The sequence below is a fragment of the Sceloporus undulatus genome, chromosome 1, assembly GCF_019175285.1.
Source record: "Sceloporus undulatus isolate JIND9_A2432 ecotype Alabama chromosome 1, SceUnd_v1.1, whole genome shotgun sequence".
NCBI classification, from domain to species: Eukaryota; Metazoa; Chordata; class Lepidosauria; order Squamata; family Phrynosomatidae; genus Sceloporus; species Sceloporus undulatus.
Window position 1 is genome coordinate 259,351,543 of NC_056522.1, and position 16,484 is coordinate 259,368,026.

At 44.7% G+C, this 16,484-nt stretch overlaps 2 protein-coding genes across 4 annotated transcripts in view; one reads left to right on the plus strand and one right to left on the minus strand.

Moving 5' to 3' along the window:
• LOC121926305 (acyl-CoA (8-3)-desaturase-like) overlaps positions 1-16,484 on the minus strand; it is a 575,266-nt gene that overhangs the window by 462,746 nt on the left and 96,036 nt on the right. The gene's annotated exons all lie outside the window — the stretch shown is intronic.
• LOC121930482 (acyl-CoA 6-desaturase-like) overlaps positions 4,512-16,484 on the plus strand; it is a 45,511-nt gene continuing 33,538 nt past the window's right edge. Inside the window, exons 1-2 of one of the 3 annotated variants that reach the window (XM_042466867.1) lie at positions 4,512-4,997; positions 13,298-13,408. In XM_042466867.1, coding sequence (XP_042322801.1) covers positions 4,779-4,997; positions 13,298-13,408 — 330 coding nt within the window. In that variant the 5' untranslated portion in view covers positions 4,512-4,778. Of the gene's footprint in view, positions 4,998-5,434; positions 5,561-6,155; positions 6,278-13,297; positions 13,409-16,484 lie in introns of those variants that run through there. The other 2 variants (XM_042466885.1, XM_042466876.1) reach the window with 2 other exon arrangements.

Consider the following 16,484-nt stretch of genomic DNA (forward strand, 5'->3'; position numbering starts at 1 on the left):
TAAAGTTGACCACAGAGTTGCACTGGAGGACCTAGACAGTCCTAGAGAGAACATATTAATGAAATCCGTGAATAATCAAATCCGCAAATATCAAATCCGCAAATATGGAGGGTTGACTGTATTTTCAAGTTGTGGCTGGTTAAATCTATGGATGCAGGATCCGTGGATATGGAGGGCTGACTGTACTGTACTGTACTGTAAAACCAGTCTTTATAACCCAGTCTAGCATGTTTATGTGTTTAATAAAATTTTAGTCTAAATTATTTTTATTGTTTTAACCTGCTAGTATTAATTTCACTTGTATATCTTTTAAAATAGGGCAAGATAGAGATATTTTTAATATAATAAATAAATGTTGTTTTAATTACATTTTGTTTTACCTTCTATTATAAGCTGCTTTGGGACTCATATGGGAGAAAACAAGATATACTTTAAAGGAAGAATGAAAATAAAATAAATTCAAGTCAGCAGGATGGGGAAGTACGGAATAATAGAAAGGATGGGAATAAAATACAACCAAAAAGCTCAAAGCTGGAGGTGGGGCTGCCATAATTGTCCACTTTTACCAGGGACAAAATGTAGGACAAATTCAAGACCAAACTGTAGGGCAACTGCAGGACAAAACTCAGCTCAAAATGTAGGACATTTTAAGGTCCACCATTTTTCTTCAATGTCCTACATTTTGGGCTGAGTTTTGTCCTGCAGTTGTCCTACAGTTTGGTCTTGAATTTGTTCCACATTTTGTCCCTGGTAAAAGTGGACAATGGTGGAATCCAAATAAAGCCTGCATACAAGGGGAATCAAAGCATTATATTTGCCTGAGTTCTGTTTACTTGAGCTCCTATCCACTGTTCAAGGAACAGAATTCTGGTGAAATGAGCTTTCAATAGTCAGGTAATCAAAAACTATATTCCATCATATCTCAATACTTTTGTATTCATGTACAGTGGGCCACAGAGGATGTACATAGATCCATTCAACGTACATAATGAGGAAATTGAAATTGTTAAAGATCTTCTATTCTTTGGATCAAACAATGATCAGAAAGGAGACTGCAGTTAAGAAATCAGAAGATTAGGAATGGGAAGGGCAGTTATGAAACATCTCGACAAAATCCTAAAGTGTAAAGATATACAGCTGAACACTAAAGTTAGAATCATCAAAGTCATGGTATTCCCCATCACTGTGTATGGATGTGAGAGCTGGACAGTGAAAAATGTGGACAGGAAGAAAATCAATTCATTTGAAATGTGGTACTGGAAAAGAGTGCTGAGAATACCATGGACAGCCAAAAAGACAAATAATTGGGTCCTATAACAAATCAAGACTGAACTCTCCCTGGAAGCCAAGATGACTAAACTGAGGCTGTTGTACTTTGGCCACATCATGAGAAGGCACATCTCATTAGAAAAGGCAATGATGCTGGGGATGGTAGAGGGCAGTAGAAAGAGAGGAAGATTGCACACCAGATGGATAGACTCAGCTTTGTGAGACCATGGGCCTGACTCCACAGGACTTAGCAAAGAGGTAGAGGGGCTTGGAGACATCTCATTCACAGGGGCCCTATGAGTCAAGGTCGACTTGAAGGCAGCTAGCAGCAAACCACAACAGTGGGCCCTTGGTGTCCACTGGGGGTTGGTTCCAGGTACCAATATCCACGGATGCTCAAGTCCCTCTAAATACGATGGTGTAGTGAAGTGGTGTCCCTCATATAAAACAGCAAATCAAGGATGGCTTTTTGGAATGTATATCTTATAGCAATGTGGAGGGCCTTGATTTTAAAAATAGAAATAACAAAGCAGTATGCCACCACATTTAGATTCTGATACGGTGCAAGGAACTAAGTTCAGGGTGGGGGGGATAGTCACAGGAAGGCAATGGGATGCTTGAATTGTCATGCATCTAACATGCTTCAGAGGAAGTAGGCTTTCAAGTCTATGAAAGCTCATGCTCTCCGTTTCTTTCTTTCAGTTAGTCTCAGAGGTGCTACAAGATATGAAGTCAAAGGCTTTCACAGCCGGCATCTGTGTTTTTTTGTGGGTTTTTCAGACTATGTGGCCGTGTTCTGGAAGAGTTTATTCCTGACGTTTTGCCAGCATCTGTGGCTGGCATCTTCAGAGAATGCTGGCATGGAAGTGAAGTGCCAGTATTCTCTGAAGATGCCAGCCTCAGATGCTGGCAAAACGTCAGGAATAAACTCTTCCAGAACACGGCCACATAGTCTGAAAAACCTATAGTGCTACAAGATTTCTTTGCATACAGATTTTCCAGACTCAAACAGGGATGTCTTGATATGGAAAATTACTATTTTATATGATTTGTGCAGTGAGACTTTTATTAGCTACAATGTGGAAACAAGAACAAATACCAGATTTGGACTCATGGGTTTTAAAAGTCTACGATTGTATGGAAATGGGCAGATTGGCTTGCTACATAAATAAAAGATAATAAAGAAATTCGAACAGGATTGGAAACCATGGATAAATTATTTGAGTGAAGAAAAAGGGACACATGGCAGTATTATTTTTGACAACTCCTTAAACTAAATCACAATCTACTTAAAGATGTAAAAAAAAAATGGAATTGGGGAAAAAATTGATAAGATTATATTAAGATGGGAAAGGAGGCCAAAAAAAAAAAAGTTTTATATTTACCGGTAATACACATGTGAAGTACATTTAAATGTTAATTTGGGGTAAGAAAGTAACATTAATCTGATGTATAGTATACAAAATAGGTAAAGACAAAAGGAAGTAACATGTAAATATGTACAAATAACAGACATACAATATTATGTATTTTAGTGTGTAGAAAAAATTTAATAAAAATATTTTTTGAAAACACTGCCTTACCAAATTGGTTTTGCCAACTTCTGCCAATTGGTTTTGCTAATACGCGTCAACTGGTGAAACTGGTCTTCCCAGAGAATCTCATGGCCTTTGATATTCAGACCAACAAAGACCTCTGCCCTGCAGCAAGTTTTTAGGAGCTGGGGTTTTGGGTGCTCAGCCAGCCCTATGGTTGCTATTCATCTTGGCAGAAGGATCCTCTCCTTCTGGCATATAGTTATGGCTACAGGGGAAAGGGTTACTTCAAAACCTCCTCCCTTCCCGGAGTGACCAGACTTTCCCTCTCTTCCAGGGCCTGTCCTCCATTCCCCGCTTCTGTCCAGGAGGAATTCCAAAATGCGTCTTCCATGTCCCTTGGAAAGCCCTCCATTTAGAGCCTGTGATTAAGCAGCTATAATTTATTATTATTATTATTATTTTCTTATATCCCGCCTTTCTCTTAATATAGAGACTCAAGGCGGCAAATTTACCTTTCTGATAGGAATGCTCTTAGCTTTGCTTGGGTCCTGTCCTCCCTTTTTCTTGAACGCCCTACATTTCTGCCATGCCTCTTTTTAAAAAGGGGTTATAGCAAGTCCATGTCTTTATGTGTGTACGCTAATTGCCCCCAATAAGATGGGGACTCTAAAATGACGTTTTAGATGTCATTTTATGACATCTGGTCACTCTTGTGGCAGACACAGAGAGAGAGAGATACTGGAATATTGTGTCCAGTTCTGGGCACCACAGTTCAGAAAGGACACTGAGAAACTGGAGCATGTCCAAAGGAGGGTGACCAAAATGGTGAAGGGTCTGGAAACCAGGCCCTATGAGGAAGGCCTTAGGGAGCTGGGGATGTTCAGCCTGGAGAAAAGAAGGTTAAGAGGTAGAATCACAGAATCATAGCGTTGGAAGAGACCACAAGAGCCATCCAACCCAACCCCATTCTGCCATGCAGGAAATCGAAATCAAAGCATCCCTGACAGATGGCCATTCAGCCTCTGTTTAAAGACCTTCAAGGTGATATGATAGCCCTGTTTAAATACTTGAAGGGATGTCATATTGAGGAGGGAGCAAGCTTGTATTCTGCTGCTCCAGAAAACAGGACACAATAGAACAATGGATGCAAGTTACAGGAAAAGAGATCCCACCTCAACATTAGGAGGAACTTCCTGACAGTAAGGGCTGTTCGACAGTGGAGTGTTGTAGTCTCCTTCCTTGGAGATCTTTGAACAGAGGCTGGATGGCCATCTGTCAATAGGGAGGCTCTGAATGAGAGTTCCTGCATGGCAGAATGGAGTAGAACTGGATGGCTCTTGCGGTCTCTTCCAGCTCTAGGATTGTACGATTCTATATGTGTGTGTGTGAGAGAGAGAGAGAGAGAGAGAGAGAGAGAGTTGTCCTGTAGGAGCCCAGGGGAGAAGCCAGCGTCCATCCGGGGGGAGAAGGGCCCCAGGGAGGAGGCTAATCTACCCCCTCTCCACTGCTTGCCTTCCTTAGAGAAAGCCCCCCTCAGCACTGCAGCCACCCACCCACCCAGCCATCCCCCGCCGGCTCCTTCGAAAGAGGGCGGGCAGCCAATGGCAAGCCTCCCTTCGGCCAGGGTCGGGCTGGGATTGGAGGAGGGACTCTGCTGATTACTCCGGGTTCCTCCTGGAGGATCCAGGGCGCGAGAGACCGGCAGAGAAGGGGCGAGGGAGAGGGAGAGAGCCGGGACTGATGCTGCTGCTGCTGCAAGTGATGCTCGTGGCGCGCGGCGGGCTTGCAGCCTAGAGACAGCCGAGCCGAGCGGGCGCCGGTGGGGCTGCGGAGGGAGGAGAGAGGCAGGCGGGGAGGGAGCAAGACAAAGAGGAGGTTTGAATCGGCGCTGCTGGTCCAGAGGAGGAGGCCGGCTCCCTTCGCCAGCGGCACCGTCCCCAGCGCAGCTGGGAGCCCGGCGGGGCTTGGTCCATGGGGAAAGGCGGCGAGCAAGGCGAGGAAGAGGAGGGCGGCCAGCCTCGGGAGGCCTCGGCGATGCCTTCCTTCTCCTGGGAGGAGGTGCAGAAGCACAACCTGCGGGCGGACAAGTGGCTGGTGGTGGAGCGGAAGGTCTACGACATCAGCCAGTGGGTCCGGAGGCACCCGGGGGGCCAGAGGGTCATCAGCCACTACGCCGGAGAAGATGCCACGGTAACAAGGCGCCGCCTCTCCGCTTTGGCCCCCTCCCGGCCCTCCTCTGTCTCGCCTGCCTTGGCGGCCACCTGCTGCCCCGCCGGGGGCCTCTGGGAGGGCTCTCCCGCCGCCTGCCCGGCCGGCCAGGAGGAGGGGGCCCAGCCTCCCACTTGGAGCGGGAGCACGCCTCTGGCGCTAGCTTTGGGCGGCCTTGCCTTGCGGCGACGCCTGGGGTTTAGGGAGGCGTCACACTCTCTCAGCCCCCCGGCCTCTGAGCCAAGCTGGCAAGGAAACCCCGGGGAGAAGGGGCTCAAGGCTTTAGGGGCGGCATAAGATGGAAAGCAGCCATCAAGGAGGACAAAAGAGGCTCCGAGGGCCTTTGTGGCTGACATTGGGGGGGGGTCTAAATAACCCTCTTCTCAAGGACCAGTCTTCTCCCGGAAGAAGCCCTGAAGGCAGCAGCAGGAAGCGGCACACGGCGCCAAAGAGAGCGGCTCCGGCCCTCAGGCGCCGCGGGGCCAAGCCAAGGCTCCCCGGGCCTTCGTTCGCCTGCCCTCCTTCTCTTCCCGCTCTCGCCTTCGGTTTGTTCAGAGTATTCATGCCCCTCTCTTCAGCCACAAAAGCCTCTCCTCCGAGCCTCTTTCCTTGTTGTTGTTGTGGGCCTTCGGGTGGGTTCCACCTTATGGGGCCTCCTTTGGGCCAGGGGTGTCCCGAGGGGGCTTTGCCCTGGCCCTCCCCCGAGGCTGAGAGAGAGGGACTTCTGGCCAGGGAGGCCCCTGGGGCCCCAGCCCTCTGCCCTCCCGAATGGCGTCCCCTGGCTGTCAAGTGTGGATCCCCAGAGACGCATGCTTGGTCTTCTTGGGCCTGGGGTGCTGTGGAGCTGAAGAGAAGGCAGGAGTGGCCAAGTGCTGGGCCTTGACCCTCGTTAACCCCAATGCTCCAACCGCTGCTGTGCCAGGAAAGGGTCTCAGCATTCCTTGCTGTAGGCACCCCGTTTCCTTCCTAGCGAGAGCAGCGCCTGAAAGGAGCCCTGCCAGGCTGCCTGAGAAAGATGGAGGCCTTCCTGGGCCCTTTCTCCAGCCCAAGAGCCCTCCTCAGGTGCCAGTTGGTGCCCTGGCGGAGGAGAGAGGGAGGGAGGGAGGGAGTGGGCAGAGCTAATATTAAAGTCACCTCTCAGGAAGAGGAGGTCTGAAGACAGGCCAAGAGCAGGGTGAGCAGATGTCATCACCACAAAGGAGAGCACTGCGCTGCAAAATGTAAGCCATTCAAGAAAAATGGAGGCCATTGTCAAACAAAAGGTAAAAACACTCATGGGAGTGTAAATTCATGCCATTTTGTCATGCTCCAAATGGAGGACATGTCCTGGAAAAGGAGGAGGCCTGGTTCCTCTGGCCAGGGGAGACAAAGAGGGGAGGGAGCCTGGCCTTTCACTCCCCTCACCTGGCTGTCTGGTTGACCACCATGCAAAGGAAATGCAGGACTAGAGAGGGCCTTGGCTCTGGGCCCTCCCAGCTGGCTCTTCTTTTGTTCGTAGGATTTTGATGTGGCCTGGATGCACTAAAAATGCTAAAGGCACCAGATATTGTCTCCTCTTGGAAGCTAAGCAGGCTCAGCCCTGGTTCGTACTCGATGGGAGACTGCCAAAGGTTCTGTAGGCAATCTTTTAAAGGAAAGAGCTGGCAAAACCACTTCTGAGGATTCCTTGCCTAGGAAAAAATGCATGAGGTTGCCATAAATTGACAGGCCACTTGAAAAGGGCTGCAAGCAATTATAGCGTTCAGAGATGGCAGGGCTGGTTCTAACTTCAGACTTGAGTGCTCTGCCTTGGTGTGTTTTCTGCGTTTAAGTGGTTTCCATCTTTTGGTGACCATAAGCTGTGAACCAAGAACCAAATGCATCTGAGGAAGTAGGCTCAAGTCTACAAAAGCTCATGCTACTGATGTGTATCTTTCAGTTCAGCTCAAAGGTGCTGCAGGATCCCTTTGCATAGTGAGGTCCTGGCATTTTTTGACAAGATTTGTTCAGAGGGGGGTTTCCCTTTCTCTGAGACTGAGGGAGTATGACTTGCCCAAGATCACCTAATGGGTTTCCATAGGTGAATAGGGATTCGATCCCTGGTCTCCAGAACTGTAGTCTAATGGTCAAACCACTGTACCCACACAGACACAGATGGAGTGTCTTTTCCTCAAACCATGGCTGCAAAGTGGCCTTTGTTAGGCAGTGGTCAAGGAATGGCTCTCTCTCATACCCTGGGACTCTTTTTCTTATTGGACCCCATTTGGAGGGGCTGAACCTTGACGATGAAGGGACGGAGAAACTGGTCAAGTGGTGGTGGGCCTTGGACTTAGTTAAGCCCTGTACACAAGAAGCATTAAGGGCTGATGGGCTGTGACCATTGGTCCTAACTCTCGGCTACCTGTGGTCACACATTGGGAGTGAGGAGAGGGGTCACTTTTGTCATTATTTTACATGTAGTAAAAGATTAAGCTGTGACTTCCAAAACAAATTTTGCAGAACTGTGAGTAGATTCATGCATTTATTTTAGGGACCATGCATTTGTCTACATTTTGCTCTTGATAGGCATATGTTTGTTAAGTGGAAACACACATTCTGTTAACATGTGGAGTATTATTAGTGATATATGGGAACATTCCTGAAAGATGCTGTATCAGCCTAAATCTGCAAGACTTTCACACATAAAAAGAACATATAGATCTTCCCAGAGTCATAGGTCCATGTAAGCCTTCTGTGAGTAACTTGGCAGTTGATGTGTGAATAGGTGTGCCCCCTAAGGAATCAGTAAAATTTGTAGCTGGTTTCTCCTCACTGTCTGCTACAGAGAGTTCACTATATTCTGAGTTCAGAAAATATGCATCTCTTCAAATCAGTCTTGCCTTCAAAGACTGAGAGGATGAGAAGGAGGACTTCAGCTGAAAGAAACAGCCATTATCAATAGCTGTTATCCTCTAATCCTTACATTTGTGGCATTTTAAAATATGTGGCTCCAGATGTCCCACTGCTCTGTAACTGCAGTTGTTAATTTGTTTAAATTACTGTTGTCATTTTGCTCTCATGTTTGATGCCAGAGCCATTTCTTTTTTTTAAAAAAAACCCCACAGTGATTCTATTGTTGTTTCAGATCACGGTGAGTTTTTCTAAAGCAACATTTTTAAACAATTGAAGGGACATGCTGAGCTAAAGTGTCCATATAGTAGCATTCTGTGAAATAGGAATATTTTATGAGTGGATGCCATCCCTTGCTTTCCATGGTGTTTTACTTTATGAATCAAGAGGAAGCATCCTTTTTATGTGGAGTGGTGGGAGTACTGAGCCATTGAAGAATTACTTTCTGAGGAGAGAGCAAATGATTATTAAACCAGTTTTATTCTGTGCAGTGACAAGAAGACAGTGGCGCACTGCCTTATCTATCTCACAGCTTTTTCCATTGTAAATTAATAGTGCAACCCTATATGTGTTAACTCAGAAGCAGGCCCCACTCCCAGGTAAATGTGTGTAAGAGTGCTGTTTAAAGGTTGTATCCACTTGTGGACACTGCTGACAGAAGGCATTTAAGTGAGGTGGGGTACTACTCACACATCCCTCACATCTGATCCTATTCTGCTGGCAGAGATGCCTTCCACCAGAGAAGTAATAATGGGTATAACCCACACTGTTTATCTGTTTTCTGCAGCTAGGTAATGATGCCAGAATGATTTAGAGCACCAAAGTCCTGAATATTAGAGAATTCAATTTGGCTGAGTTTGGTGCTAAAGCAGCACTTTTGAGGATCTGTTTTACTTCATTTAAAAACTAATAATTTTCTCTGCCTCTTGAAACACTGATTCCTGCTGAGTGAGGAGGGAAATGAAGTGAAGAAAGAATGGATGAGGAGACTCAATTGGAAGAAAGGCCCAGGGAATAGGCAGTAGATATTGGCAGCATCATGAAGGCATTGGCAAGAACTGTGGGTTTGGAGCCAAAGATGTAGAGTGGCCTCAGCAACAGCTTCTTAGCTGTAGGGATGGAGTTAGGGGTGGAGCACAGTGTTAGGTTTGGAATACATTGGTGAATACAAGCAAGTTGTTTGGCTGGCAAATACTAAAAGCTACCCTCCAAACTGCCACTGCACCACTCCTGCCCAAAACTGCATGTTCTTGTGCTTTCATTAATTATTTTTTTTATGCTTTCTATGTCAACAACACACAAAACTGATTTACTACACTGCACACACAATACAATACAAACACACAACAAACAGAAATAGTTTGACTTCCTGCCCTTCATCCTAAAGCCACGAATACCAATAAATAATATTCCCTCTCTTGTTTGTACATAACAGAGTTTAACCTTCTAGTTATCAAATACAAAAAAACCTTAATAATTCATGGATCTGTTTTAACAGCTTTGTTCTTTGGATTAACAGTTAGATGACAACAAATGCACAAGCAGCAAGAGTGTGATTCATGCTTGTGTTTTACTGATTCATCTGATGGGCAATGTGGCCAAAGGAGCTGCTGTCATTCTCTCAGATACTTTGGCTTAATCTATAGACTGGGATGGAGGAATATGCAAGCAATCCTGCTCATGCTTACTTGGGTATGAACTCTGTGGTATATGCCTCAGTAGATGTTCATAGGGTTGTGCTATCAGAGAGATAAGCTGCACTGTGCAGTTTCTTTTATATAAATACACAACTTAAGCATCTAGCAAGCAAGCAATATTGCTAGTGCAAGGTAGTGTCAAGCCCTGATGTATCTGATAGCCAGTTCTAAGAACACGGAACTAGTTTGTCTTTATGGCCAAATTCTCACTGCTGTTCTTTCAGCCTTGATCCTGTAAGCATGACACTGACCATCTTTTTCACAGAACATTTTGTTAGGATTCATTTGACTCCAGTGGGCCATTTAGTGATTCTTAAATAGATAACTGTTGCTTACCATCTACTAGCAAAGTGTTCAAGAACCAAAAATGTGACAGCTATCTGTTCAAGGGAATGGTGTTGCTGTAGCAGTTTTATAGATCGCTTTGCAAATAAGCCATGATATGCAAGATGATATGGATATGCTACAGGGTGGCAATTGCTGTGAGTTTGGTGGCTACTTTTCTGCCCACGATAACCTCTGATTGCCCCGCAGACTGCCCCCCCCCCCAAAAAAAAACCCATGGAAGTAGTCAGAAGGCCATTTATGGGCTTGAAAAAAATATTTTAAAAATTGTTTAACAGTGATGTGGTGGAGAGTACTGTATTCTGTTTAAAAGGTAGATTGATGAAGGTTTCTAGGAGATGCAATTTGCTATTTTTTGGCCAGAGAAAGGTCAGTTGAGGGAGGCTGGAGCAGTTGAGGATTGCAAATGTGCTTGAAACCTATTTGCATGCACTAAGATTCTGTATTTGTCTTCACCCACAGCCATTCCAGCAGTGCAGCAGAGGGAGAGGTGGTAGGAAGCAGGACAATTTCCCCAGCTTTGCTAAGGGATACTTGGTTTTTCCTCTTTTTCCTCTGTCTCCTTTGCACTCATGTCAGCTCTCTTTAGGCAAAAGGCCTACAGTCCAGGGGCTCATTCCCACTACAATTTGCAGCAAATCATAGATCAGGGTATATGACCCTCATTCCCATTTGAAATCGATTCCAGTCCTTATTTGATCGACTTCAGTTGGGATAAAGTGGGGCAAATGCAAAAAAAAACAGGTTTTCCTGATAGTAGTTTCAAAGTGGTTCTTTTCAGAAGAATCAGTTCTGAAGTGTGTCCCTTAAGTGGCAACGCCAGATCAGACTCGATTCATTCTGAGGGAAGGGACAAATGGTAGAGTGTGTACCATCCTTCCCCAGAGATGTCACACACACACACAGTACTGCCTTTTGGGGTTCTTTTTTTTTAATTTAAAACTAAATTTAAAATTAATTTTAAAAATGATAGAATGGTTTAGCAACTAATTTTTAATTGAGCCTCCAGGCCAGAAGTGGTCAAAATACAGTCCACATGCAACATGCAGGACAGTTTTATTTGATTTATTTTTTCTTTTCACCAAGTGCCTACACATGCAATGTAGGGAGTGAGGGGGCATTTTCAGCCCAGGAGAAACCTTTTTCTAGAACTGAAAGTGACCTCAGGATATTTCCTGTGGCTTAAAAAGCCTTCTGGTCCAGCCCCCCCCCCCCCCAAACACTGTAAAGTGCCCACCATCTAGTTGGCATTCAGGAGCAAAAACCCTCTAGTTTCTCACAGTTGCCCTTCCCTGCTCAACTCAGTATAAAGAACTTCTGAGCTTGAGTCTCCAGGAACACCTTGCTTCATTTTGGCCCTAGGAAAAAAAATACAATAAAAAAAGAAAGTGCCTTGAATTTGTTTTCTCTGTAAACAAACAAAACCAAAAACCCTTACAGTCCTAAAGAAATTCTTCTTAATATCCTAAGGGTACTTGGCAATTTGTGATGAATGAAGAAAATTTGTCTGGGAAGAGAGAACAGGGAGCAATAACAGTTATACAGTGAGCCCTCTCCTTATGCGTTCCAGATCCCTCCACGTAAGGGGAAATCCATGCGTGCTTGAGCCCCATTGAAGATAATGGGCCTCGTGTATACGGCGGCGCACGGTGCACACACCACAGGCATGCATGCCATTACAGCTTCTGGACGTGCTAAGGCTTTTTCCAGCACGGATCTCCAGCGTAAGATGGAGTCCGTGTAAGGTGCACCCACATATAACATGGGTGCACTGTACAGACAAAAAACTGGTCATCTACATATGTGTTGCTTATGAAAGGAGAAACTTGAGTTGAAAATACAGTCTGCCCTTCCCTTACGCGGGGGATTCGTTCCAGACCCCCCCCCCCACGTAAGGGGAATGCCACGTATGCTCGACACCCATTTAAATGAATGGGGCTCGTGCATGTGGCATGCTGCCTCTTTTCCCAGCATGAAGCAGAGTCCCAGGGGACGGCATTACTTTTTTCTCCTCCTCCTGCTCCCAGACTTTGGGGTGTTGTTGTTGTGTGCCTTCAGTTAATTTCTGGCGACCATAAGGTAATCCTATCACGGAGGATTCTTGGTAAGTTTTGTCAGAGGAGGTTTGCCATTGCTGTCCTCTGAGGCTGAGAGATTGTGATGGGGGGGGGGGTGTTGTGTGCCTTCAAGTAATTTCTGACAACCCTATCATGGAGTTTACTTGGCAAGCTTGATCCGCAGGGGTTTGCCATCACCATCTCTAAGTCTGAGAGAGTGTGACTGGGTGTTTCTGGGGACCCTATCACAGGATTTTCTCGATAAAGTTTCTTCAGAAGGTTTTCTTTTACCATGGCCATCCTCTGAGGCTGAGAGAGTATAGCTTGCAGTGTTTCCTGATTTAGGGCGATTCTAAAGGGTCCCTATCACAGAGTTTTCTTGACAAGGTTTCTACAGAAGGTTTTTGTTTTGTTTTGTTTTGTTTGCCATGGCCACCCTCTGAGGCAGAGAATGTGTAGCTTTCCCCTGTTTTTGTGTGCTCTCAAGTCTTTCCTGACTTAGGGCAACTCTAAGTCCCTATCTAAGGGGTCCCTATCACAGGGTTTTCTTGACAAGGTTTCTCCAGAGGTTGTTGGTTTTTTGGGGGAGGGGGTTGTTTATGTTTTTGTTTTTGCCATGGCCATCCTCTGAGGCTGAGAGAGTGTGACTAGCCCATGGTCTTCCAGTGGGTTTCATGGCTGGGCTGGGATTCAAGCTTTGGTCGCACATTCAAACCACTGGCTCTCTTTGTTCTTGTTATTGTGCTGTATCTTCTGTGCTTTATTCTGCTTCTTGTTGTTGTTGTTGTTGTTGTTGTTGTTGTTGTTGTTATGTGCCTCTAAGTCATTTCCAACATATGGGCCCAGAGCACCCTTCCGAGTGCCAGTTCCTGGTGACCCTAAGGTGAAACTACCATGGGGCAAATTTCATCAGAGGGGGATTTCTCTGAGGCAGAGAAAGCGTGACTTGTGTGCATGGTGCCTTCAAGTTGTTTCCGACTTAATGGCGACTATAAGGTGAAGCTATCACGGAATTTTCTTAGCAAGTTTTGTCAGAGAGGGGTTTGTGATTGCTAGCCTGAGACTGAGAGTGTGCGCCTTGGGTTCCCCCCCCCCCCGAAGTCCTGCCCCCAGAAGGTGGAAGTCCCACCCCACCCTGGAAATCCTGCCCCCAGCACCTAGTGACACCCCATGCAAGAATGCCCCTCAATCTCTAAAAGGTTCATTATCACTGATATAGGGGCAAGGGAAAAGTCAAAAATCAGTGGAAGAGATAGAAAAGAATGGATAAAAGTTCTTTGGAAAACAGTTATTATATTATCTCTCTTTGTTCTAGGATGCATTTCGGGCCTTTCATCCTGATATTATGTTTGTGCGGAAGTTTCTTAAGCCTTTATTGATTGGAGAACTTGCCCCAGGAGAACCCAGTCAAGACAGGGGCAAGAATGTGAGTATAGCAACCTCTCTATGGTATTCTCTTTGTATCTTCCCTGAGGCTTGCCTGCACTGTTCATGTGTGCAGTATAAACACCTGTAATTCACACAGACTCCTACTCTTTATGGCTTACCCCAGAAGATACTGGGGAATTCAGATGCTTGTTTCATTTGTTTGCATTCGTATACTGTGTAAAGTTCCATAAGCGCTGGATGCATGGAAATACTATTTTCATGCAGACTTTCCAGTGGAGTTCAACCACCTCATTGAATCTCAGCATAAGCAACTCTATCAGTTTTGCTCATTCAGCTGATTGCTTGTCTAAGATTAGATATGTCAAAATCATGCAAAATTTCAAGATATGTAAGGTATGAAAAACTGATCACTATACTAGGAATGTGACTTATTATTATTATTATTATTAACCTTTATTTATAAAGCGCTGTAAATTTACGCAGTGCTGTACAATGACAGATGTACATTTAAACGTGGATCTCCTCCCATCATATAGAAAGAGGGAGTGTTTGATTTGAACAAAAGGGGACATAACTATTAAAGGAGCTATTATAATATAACCCTGGAAGTGAGAGTTGTAAAAATAGGCCTCTCAAGAGATGTGGAATTTAAGGGTGCTTTTTAGTATCTTTAAATATAATAATAATAATAGAGTATTTATATTTCCTGCCTTTCCCAAGGATCGAGGCGGGATTACAACAGTATAATACAATAATACAAATTTAGAATTCTTAGGCAAGTGAAAGTATAGAGGAAATGAGAAGGAAGAAGAAAGGAAAAGAAAGAAAACAAGAGAAACGGGCTGGGAGATGACACAGTATTGAGGAAATGGGGAGGACCAAGATAAAACACTGAAGAAAAGATAAAAGGAGTTAGCTGGAAACATACCTGTGATCCCCTTCCCCCAAATAGAGCTGAATGGCGTTCATGTGATAAAGATATTCTACCATAGAATCTTCACACCGTTGAGGGCAGTAGGATTGGGGAAGAGAAATGACAGGTACTAAACCAAGTTGGGTAAAGCAAAGGATTTTCATGAGCTGCTGTTCCATTTGGCAGGATTCTGCACTCAAGCCACTAACGATAATCTGTGTGCCAAGCCAGATGTGAGTGTATGTAACTGTGTATATGCATATATAGTTGCATAAATTTCCCTCACTACAGGTCAGGCCTGGTTTCCTGTGAGTGTTAGGAAGATATGCATGATAATTTAAAAGACATTTTGAGTTCTAATCTGGGGGACAGCTTCACAAACAACACCCTGCTATACCTCCCCCATCTGTCTCCTACTTGTCATGTCACTTGAGATTTCTCGAATCCCAGATGTTCAACTTATCAATTATTTAGACACTCTGTCTTGCTTGGCTGATTCAAAAGAAGACAACCTTTTCCATTCCCTCTTGTTCTGGGATGACTGAGTTCATGACAAACAAGACAGTGCCTAAATATTTAACCTGAAGATTCTACTTTCCTAAGGGACCATATTCTACAGAGCAGTGTTCTGCCTCCCAAAGAGTGTGATTATTAGATGTTGGGGGCAGGAACTAGCCCATTCTTTTTCCACTTTATTTTTTATTTGAGTTACATAAACAAAACAAACAAACAAGATATACTCAGGTTCAGGCTTTGGGTGAATAGGAAAGTAGGCGTAAGAGACGCTCATTGGGTTTTTCCATTGGAGCAGATATCTGGGCTGTGTTGGATATTACTGTCCATAGTGAGTACAAAATTCTCTCAGGGTCTTGTGATTTGTTTGAGGTCAGACAGAGGATGTTTTTCAATAAATCAGCATGTCCTAAAAGCAGTTGAAGCAGATGAAAGCAGGTGTTATCCTGGGGCTCGATAGACTGCCCCGAAAGGAGGCTGCACTAACCAAACACCATGGCCCCTGTCAGGATTAGTGTGTGCGGCAGGTGCCATGAGTGTGTCAATGGTGCATTTGCACGCAGTGATGACGCATGCGTGGCACCACAGCATTTAGATGCTGCACTGCACTTGCATAACATGGCAACCCCCATATGGACAGGGCCACGCCATGATGACGCCACCACAGCACAGTACGGCTCGGGAGCATGTGGTCACTCTGTAATCCTGAGCCCTAAAATTGGCCCCAGACCGCCACTTTCCAGCAGTCTATACAGGGCCATAGTTGGTGAAAGTTGACCAGTCCTCATAAAAAGAGTGTGATTTTATTTATATCCGTTACAAGAGCTGATATGGTAGGAAAGTTTTTTAAGTAACCATATATTCCAGACTTTTGTCCACCACTTTTCAAGAGTGAGATCACATGTCTTCCAGCAAACAGCTCTTGCAGCAACCCAGAAGGAAGGCGATGAGGTTTCTGTATTTTAAAGTATTGTTGTCTTTGATATAGAGATAAGAGTAAGAGGAGTGCAGTAGGAAAATGGATAGTTTGTTTGGTGACAAGTGAGATCTGTTTTATAACCAACATCTACAAGGTTTTAACTTTAGGACAGTCTATCCACATATGGACATAGGATTCAGTCTGTTTGCTTCCCCTCCAGCACAGTGGTGAGGCGGTTTTTAGGAATTCACGATGATCCAGTGGGGGTTAACTACTATTTGTGAATTAAAACAAATAGTGACCCTTCTCTTGTATTGGCTGACCTAGACGTATAGGGAGAGGAGACCAGATTTGGAACCAATTTGAATCAGTAATGTCCAATTCAAAACTGTTACCAATCTAGTTTATGAGAGAAGTCATTTCCATAAATAGTCTCCACCAGTACATTATGAATGGCTGAAGTTTCTCCTTTGGTTTGTGAATATTGTTGTGCACAGAGTGACTCATAAGAAGTTAATGGATATGGGATTTTTCCTTTTGATGCTGAACAGGTGGCAAAAGAGTGGGCTTGGTGCATTTGAAACCATGTCATTTTAATATGTTGTAATTAAGCGGAAAGAGATTCATTCATTTTAGGCTGCCAACCCATAAATAGGTCTTGAGTGTGATTTAGACCTTGATCTTTCTATTTTTCAAAATATTTAAATTTGTCTGAGATATGAAAATGTGAATGAAGTAAAAAAGGTCTCAAAGGAGAGGAACCAGGAG